Source organism: Neomonachus schauinslandi, chromosome 1 (genome assembly GCF_002201575.2).
Source record: "Neomonachus schauinslandi chromosome 1, ASM220157v2, whole genome shotgun sequence".
NCBI classification, from domain to species: Eukaryota; Metazoa; Chordata; class Mammalia; order Carnivora; family Phocidae; genus Neomonachus; species Neomonachus schauinslandi.
In genome coordinates, this window is record NC_058403.1 from 212,270,338 (window position 1) to 212,278,979 (window position 8,642).

Consider the following 8,642-nt stretch of genomic DNA (forward strand, 5'->3'; position numbering starts at 1 on the left):
TTGGGGTGCTGGGGCTTTAAATAGGGGGTCAAGGAAGGTCACACTGACCGGCATCAGAAGAAGGAGCTGAAAAGGCAGCCTGGGCGTAGGGGGACCTTGGGAGTTGAAGCCGTTCAGGGAGAGTTAAGGGACTCTCCGGGCGAGGCCACGGGGCCACCTGACCCTACCCCCTGAGCCCCCAGGACCCTAGAAGCAGGATGGTGACAAAGCAAGGGGAATGTCACGGCCTCTTCCTGGACGGACGCTCGCAGCAAAAGGGGAGGTCTTGGGTTGTCTCCAATCCCGTAGGTCTTTGCCCTGTTTGGGTGCAGAACCCTCTTTAAGAGGTTCTAGAAAGCTCTAGAAAGTTCTGGAAAACCCCTCCCCCTGGAGGTACGCATAATTCAGGAGCCTCTGGCCTCCTCTCAGATGGTGGTAGCAAGGCTCAGAGAGGGTGAGAGAAGAGCCTGGATCACACAGCAGCAACCGTCGGCCCTCCCCCACGCACGACTGGCGAGATTGTGCGGTTTTCTTTGCTGTTGATTCATAACGAATGGCAGATGGGAAGTTCGATAGGGCCCCCCCCCGGTTGGGTCACTGGGGCTGGTAGGCGCTGCCCTGCTCACCCGCCCTCCCGCCCACAACCGGATGGCTGTGAGGAGAGGTGCTCCCCAAGGCTGGAGGCCTGAGCGACTTCCCACTCTTGGGGCCGATGAAGAAAAGCAGAAATAGGTCTGAGCCAGGCAGAGCTGGGAGGGCCGCAGAACAGAAAGAACCATCTTGGCAAAACCAGGAGGCCGGGCTGAGTCACAGACGCACAGGACACGGAGGGGCCCCCCCTGCCGAGTGTTTCCCCGAGGGGACACCAGGCCCCCACAGGCCACAACAGGACCAGGGTGTGGGGGCCTTGGCTTACCATCTTCCGTGGCTGCCAGGGGCCTCAGAGAAAATGAACCAGCTCCTCCATCCCCACCCCTCTAGTGGCCCAGCCTCTGAGAATCTCTCCAGCTTCAGAATAAATCTCCTTTCTGGTCCCTTGACAGGTGAGCTGCTTCCTTTCTCCATGCCAGCCGCCGTGTGGGACATCTGTCATGTTTCAGTTCATTCGGGAATACCAGGGTGAGCTTGGGTGCATATTTTTAAGACACACACACACACACACACACAACACATAAAACATGAATATACAACCTAATAAATTCTTGTGAAACCAACAACCACGTGATCGGCACCCAGGCGAAGACGAAGGATGTCGTCAGCCCCAGGAGGGTGCCCAGATGTTCCTTCCTTCTGCCCAGTGGCCCATACGGCTCCGACTTCCACGGTATCCTGTGTCCAGGGAGCACTTTTTGGTAATAAGATTTATCTTGTCCTTCATTTCTAAAATTTACATGGCGCTGTATTCACTTTCTTGGGTGTGAGGTTCTACGAGTTTCGACAGAGGTACAGACGTGGAAATTACCACCCGCACAGTGGCCAGGATGTGGCTCCATCCCCTGAAAATCTCCCTCCAGGTACCCCCCCCCCCCCCCCCCCCCCCGGGTCCTCAGACCCTCACCCGGCTCCAGTCCCTGGAAACCGCTGATCTTCATTGCCATGATTTTTAAAATATTTCTCAGGATGTCTTATCAAAGCAAGCCTACTCTTATGTAGCTTGTCAGGTTGACTTCTCTCCCTTAGCGTTTGGGATTCACGTCTTCAAGCAGGGGTCCCAGGCCTCCTTCTGACCGCTGAGCAGCTGTGGGACACCACCCAGCAAGGTTCATCCACAGAACACGGGGCGCTGTTTCCCATGCAGGGTGATCGTGAAGATCGGCTGCTACAAATACACGTGTTCATTTCTCCAGGATAAATCCCTCGAGGTGGGATTTGCAGGGCCAGGGTCTGCAAGGCACCGTGAATGGCTTCCCAAAACCGCCACACCATTGTGCCTGGGCAGCCGCGATGGATGACACGCCATTGTTGCTCGGCGTCCTCTTCAACACGTGGTGGTGTCCGTATTTTTCATTCTAGCTATTCTAAGACGTGCGTGATGGTGTCTCCTTAGGGAGTTAATCCGCGTCCCCCTGATGAACTAACAGTGTCTAGGCGCCCTCCGTGTATCCTCCTCGGGGAAGGATCTAGTCACATAATTTGCCATTTCTTTTACTGCGTCGTCTTATGACTGCGTTTGGGAAATTTTTGTATGATCCTGATACAAGTCCCTTATTGGGTATGTGGTTTGCAAATATTTCCTCCTAGTCTGTAGGTTGGCTTTTCATCCCCTTAACTATGTCTTTCGTGGAGCAAAAGTTTTAAATTTCAATGCTGTTCAATGCCCATTTTTTAAACTCTGTGGATCATGCCTTCGGTGTTTTATCTGAGAACTTTTTGCCAAATCCAGGGCCGTGAAGATGTTCTCTGTTCTTTTCTTCTGGGAGTTTTACCGTTTTGCACATTACGTTTATTTTTTTTTTCTTAATTTTTTAAAAAATGTTATTTATTTATTTGAGAGAGAGAGATAGCGAGAGAGAGCAGAGCAGGGAGGAGAGGGAGAAGCAGGCTCCCCTCCAAGAAAGGAGCCCGATGCGGGACTCGATCCCAGGACCCTGGGATCATGACCTGAGCCAAAGTCAGATGCTTAACGACTGAGCCACCCAGGCGCCCCTACACCTTACATTTAGATCTACGATCCTCGTGTTCATTTTTGTGTAGGTTGAGGTTCTTCCTCTTCTTCTCCCTCCTCCTCTTCCTTCTCCTTCTCCCCTTCCTCCTTTTCTTTCTCCTCCTCCTCCTGCATGTGGACGTTCAGTTGTTCCAGCACCATTTGTTAAGAAGACTGTCATCTCCTTTCAGGCCCTCCACATCTTGCCTTGTGTATCTCGTGCATCCCCACCTGAATCATCTTGTCCTCTGGTGAGTTGATTCTCTTAGGTAAAGTCCCTCTTTGCTTCTTCGCTTTTCTTTACTAATTCACAACCGAATTAAGCAAACCTAAACATCGTGTTTCATTTCTGCCAGTTCTGAACTTTATCTGAGTAGAATTGCACAAGATGAACTCCGGAGAGTCTAGTTTCTACCCCTGACTCCGCGTCGCATGTGGTTGTTAAGTCCTCAGTCCTCACGGCTGAGTATACCCCCATCTCTTCATCCATTCTTTTGTTTTTCTGATCAGCGTTTGATACTTGTGATGTTTAATTGGCATGACTTTGTATCGGTTTCAGGTGTACAGCATACAGACCCAATATTTGTGTTATATTGTGAAATGATCACCACAGTGGGGTCCAGTTAACGTCTGGACCCACATGTAGTCACATTCTGTTTTCCTGGGATGAAAAAACCCAAGATCTACACTCAGCAGCTTTCAGATATGTTGAGTACGATCCCCATGCTTCGCTGTCCTCCCGTCATACTGTTGATGGGCGTCTGGTTAACTTTCAGCTCAGGGCTGCACTGAGCAAACTGGCTGTGGGCACTCGGCACACGCCGTCTGGTGACCGTCTGTCTGACTTTCTGTGGATAAATACCTATGTGTGGCAGTGCCAGGTTATGAGGTATTTCCCAGATACTATGTTTTGCCAAAGTGCATGCACCAATTTACACTCCCACGAGCTCTGGTGAGTTTTCGTGGGATGCATTCATTCCTTCCCTCCCTGTCTCCTTTATTCATAGACGACATGCTCCTTTCTGCTTCTCTGGTACTAAAAATGTCCTTTCTGCTTCGGGCGCCTGGGTGGCTCGGTTGGGCATCCGGCTCTTGGTTTCGGCTCAGGTCATGATCTCAGGGTCCTGGGACCGAGCCCCATGTGAGACTCTGTACTCATCAGGCAGTCTGCTTGGGATTCTCTCTCCCTCTCCTTCTGCCCCCCCAACTCGTGCACACGCGCTCTCTCTCTCTCTAAAATAAATAAATCTTTTAAAAATGTCTTTTCTGGGGCGCCTGGGTGGCTCAGTTGGTTAAGCGACTGCCTTCGGCTCAGGTCATGATCCTGGAGTCCCGGGATCGAGTCCCGCGTCGGGCTCCCTGCTCAGCGGGGAGCCTGCTTCTCCCTCTGACCCTCCCCCCTCTCATGTGCTCTCATTCTCTCTCTCTCAAATAAATAAATAAAATCTTTAAAAAAAATAAAAATAAAAATAAAAATGTCTTTTCTGCTTAATGAAGAATAGGATATTTACATCATTTCCAAGTACCTCCCACTCCTCAGATGCCGGGAGTCCATGGCTGTCCCTCCCTGGACCCTGCCCTTGGCCACACCTAAGGTCATGCCCACCCCCAGGAGTGGCCCAAAGGCAATGCTGGGATCCCAAGTTTTTAACTGATGAATCATTTATTTGGATAAGACAAGAAAGTCTTCATCCAGCGATTCCCACTGCCAGTTTTATATTCAAAAGAACGAAAGCGGAACTCAGGTACTTAATATCTGTGTTCATAGCAGCATCCTTCACAGCAACCAAAAGGTGGACAGGTCAACAGGGCAGGCTTCGTGGGTGTGCGAACCTGGCCCTGCAGGTTTTCCGACTTGAAATTCTCCTACTGTTCTCCTACCGCGCTGTCATTTAGCCCCTGCCTGAGCCTAGCTGGACAGGCTGCGGCTGGCGCCCAAGTCCCGCAACCGCTGGCCTACCGTCAGGGCAGGGAACTGGCCACTCGGTGCCTTGGTTTCTCTATTAGAGCGGGATGAGAGGTCCTCCCCCGGAGAAAATGCGCTTTAGGGCTGCAGGGGCGCGGGGAGACCAGAGAGCTGGCGAGCGGCACCTGCCGGCCGCGGGGGGCATGACGTCCAGGTGCGCCAGCAGTCTAGCGGGGCCTGCTCCTCCCCGCCGCCCACTTCCCGGATCCTGCCCCTCCTCTGCCTCCACCTGGTCAGCCCCCATCACGCCCGCCGGGACCAACGCAGTCCCCTGCACCCTGGTCCCCAGTCCCGCCCTCACCCCCAAGTCCACCCTCCCCTCAGCGGCCACCAGAGGGCGCCCGTGAGCACCCGAGTCAGGTCCCGCCCTGTTCAGCCCACAGCCCTCCAGGACTTCCACCTCCCTTGGGCCCAAGTCCTCCCCACGTGGTCCCCTAGGCCCTGCACGACCTGCTCCTGTCCCCTCTGCCGGCCCTCCCCTCCTCCTTCTCTACCCCTCACTCACTCTGCTCCAGCCACACAGGCCCCCTGGCTGTTCCTCCAACATGTAAGCCCAGTGCTGCCCCAGGACCTTTGCATAGGCTGTGCCCGCTACCGGCAATGCCCTCTCCTCTTGTCACTATTGTTACCCATCCTGCCCTCCCGCTCTATTTTTCTTCATAGATTAAGTCCTGGTGGCGAGGCTACCTCCTTCGCCATACCGCAGTGCCTGGGACAGTGCCTGGCACCATGGGCCTTCAAGGAGTATCCGACAGACAGACAAGGGAATAAAACCAGAGGAGGATGTGCAGAAATTGAAACCCTTGTGCACGGCTGGTGTGAGTGTGAAACAGGGCAGACACTGGCAAAGGGGTTGGTGGTTCTTCCGAAAGTTAAGTCGAGAACGACCATATGATCCGGCAATCCCACTTCTGTGTCTATACCCAATAGAACTGGAAGCAGGGTCTCGAACAGGTATTTGCACACCCATGTTCACTTCAGCACGATTCACAATAGCCAAGAGGTGGAAACAACCCAAGTGTCCACTGATGGAGGGACAGTAAAGCAAAAAGTGGTTCATCCATAAAATGATTATTCAGCCTGAAGAAGAAAGGGACTCTGACCCCTGCCATGACGTGGAGGGACCCCGAGGACACTGCTCAGTGAGAGAGGCCAGACCCAGAGGGACACATCCCGCAGGACCCCACTCCCAGGAGGCCCCCAGAGGGGTCCCGTCCACACAGACAGAGAGGAGAGGGTGGGAGCCGGGGCTGGAGCAGGGGGTGGGGAGTCCGTGCTTCACGGGGACAGAGTCTCCGTGTGGGGAGATGGAAAGTTCTGGAGACGGAGGGTGGGGGTGGTCGCAGGACGGTGTGAGTGTGCTTCCTGCCGCTGAGCTGTGCACTTAGAAGATGGTAAATTTTATGTTATGTGTACTTACCACTTTTTAAGAAGGAAAAAAGCCCGAGAGAAGACTGCAGAGACAGGCCCAACCTCCTCAGTTTACAGAAATAAATACAGAATGTCCAGAACCTGGGCTCCTCAGTCCCCGACCCCCAATCGGGAGGCACTTCTCTTGCCGGACGGTCCAGCCCGGCAGTACAGACAAATGAAGTCAGGGCCAAGTCGGGGAACCTCAGAGCAGGGGCCCTGGTGCCAAGGCCGGAGGCACATCCCGGGGCAGCCGTGGCCCCCGCTCCCGTGAGCTCACACACCAGCCAGCCACACGAGGACCAGGCAAGACCCTGCAGAGCTCGGGCACCCCTGCATTGCCCACCACCCACCCGCTCTGGCCAGCAATTGGAAATAAGCCAGAGGGGGCCACAGCATTTAGGAACAAAATTTATTCCAATTTAAAACAGAATTCATTTCAGGAGAAAGATATGAAAAGTCAATTTCCATCAGCTATCTCTGGATTAAGGGGTCAGGGCCCCGACACGTTGAGTGAAGCCCGCCGCCCCCCCACCCCTGCCCCAACACGGCAGTCTTGGCCCCGGGAGGTTGGCACAGAGCTAATGGGCCTGTCCCCCAGCACGCACAACAATACATGCATTTCAAATGACAAAAGGTTTAAAAACAGTATTTTATATAATATTCTTCTTTAAAATAGGTTAAGGTTGAAACCGTCTGAAATCAGGACTGTGTAATATACAAGTATGACCGGAGAAGGTCCACTGGCGGCCGGCAAGCCTCCCGCACCGCCGCTCGGGGGCGCGGGCCCTGGGGCGTCTGGGGGGGGACCTGACACAGTGGGAGGAGGATGGAGCCCCCAGGGTGGAAAACGAGAAAAACAAACCTCACACCATGGGCGAGGGAGGGGCCCGGACCACCAGGCCCCACTGGCACAGAGCGGTCTCCGACCCTCTAGGGCACACAGCCGTGTCCCCGCCCTCCGGTCCCGGGCCCTCAGGGTTCCGGAAGCGCTGGGCGGGGGTGCCATGGCGTGCCAGCCAGGCTTCGGCTCTGGGGTGCTTGGCACACTGCTCCCTCTGGGAAGAATTAATACTTCGGGTGCCCAGGCCCACATGCTCAGGTCACCCCCCCCCCCCCGAGGCCCAATCCAGTTCCCTTGCGATCTGGGCCCGAGAGAGGCGCTGAGACATGGCGATGCGCACCCCGCGAGGACCCCGAGTGCCCTGGGCAGGCCCCCCGCCAGCAGCACCATCTGCTCTGGCACTGAGGGTGCAGGCTGGGGGCTATGGCACACCCCTCCCGTGCAGACACGTGGCACCGCGAGGGCCCGTCCTGCCCCCAGAGAGGGCTGGCCACTAGGAATGTCGCCGCCCCACCCCGAAGGGGCCCCCAGTCGCCACAAGGCCCCTCCTAGCTCCCTCCTCCGACACTGGCAGGCTGGCCCCTGCGTCAGGCGAGCGGAGGGAGCGGGGCCAGGGGCAGCGGACGCCAGCCTCGGGGCTGCTGTCCGAGGCGTTTCTACTCTTCGTTGGCGGCCCAGACCAGCAGCGGCCACACAGACCGCGACCGGGCCGTGTCCAGACGCAGCGGGTGGGTCCAAGGCCTGGCAGTTCATTCCCGCTACATTGTGCAAATCAAAACAAAACAACCCACAGAAAAACACTGTAGTGCTCAGTCCACATCAGATGAAAACACACCCCCCGCTTGTTCCCACCCTCCGAGCCCCTCGGAAGAAGGCGGCCCGGGCAAGGCGGCCCATGGCTCTGGCTCAGTGCGTGGCCGTGGCCGTGGCCAGGCCTGGAAGCCACCCGGGGCCGCGGTGCCAGCGGCCACTGGCCCTCCACGGCTCGGGGCAAAGTGCGCATCGTGCTGCGTGCTCGCCTCCCGGGGCAGGGGTCTCGGGAGCAGAAGTGGGAGATGTGGGAGAAGGGCTTGCGCCGGAGCCCGCGCCTGGGAACCGCCGCGGGCGACTCCCTTCTCTGCCTCTCGGGGACAGACCTGAGAATATTCTGAAGAAGTCCCCACCCCACCCTCACTGTTTCCAAGCTGGTTTCGAAACAGAACTAATCAAAAGCGACTCCCAATCCAGGAGGGCCCTCTCCCGGCTCCCTGGGCACAGCGGGGCGCCCTCAGCCCCTCGGGGGTGTCTGGACAGCAGCCTGTGGGCCCCGGGAGCTGGCTCACTGCCTTCCTTTCCTCACCCGAAAAAAAAAAAAAAGGTTAGGCACTTCCCAGGGCGGGCAGCGGGGGGCGCCACCCACCCCCACTTCTTGGAGTCCAGGACGTCAATAACTTAGGGAGAGAGAGAGAGAGAGAGAGAGAAAAAGAGAGAGAGAGAGAGAGAAGTCACAGTCCGGGGCCTCGCGGTGAGGGCCAGGAGCAAGGGGGGCGGGCCGGCGGGTGGCTCTGTCCCCGCTGGGTGCCGGGGGGCCGCCGGCCTGCAGTGGGGGCGCGCGCGCTCGCGTGTCTCGTCTCCGCTGGTCTCGTCTCCTTCTTTTCCTTTTTTTCTTTTTTTTTTTTTAATAGAAAAAAGCGAGCCACGAGTCAAGGCCAGGAAAAGGCTGCCGCGCCGCGGACACAGATGAGGAGGTGCACGGGGTGTATAGAAAGAAACACGTACGTCCCCTGATAGCTGTGAAATAAAAACCCTTTGTTAAAAAT

The 8,642-nt window shown here is 56.1% G+C and overlaps 1 protein-coding gene across 1 annotated transcript; it reads right to left on the reverse strand.

Annotated features, from left to right (window-relative positions):
- Positions 1 to 6,669: 6,669 nt before the first annotated feature.
- LOC123325990 (translation initiation factor IF-2-like) lies at positions 6,670 to 7,596 on the reverse strand. Its single transcript, XM_044918590.1, has one exon. It carries the CDS (start codon positions 7,594 to 7,596, stop codon positions 6,670 to 6,672), a length of 927 nt encoding a protein of 308 aa, XP_044774525.1.
- Between the last annotated feature and the right edge of the window lie 1,046 nt (positions 7,597 to 8,642).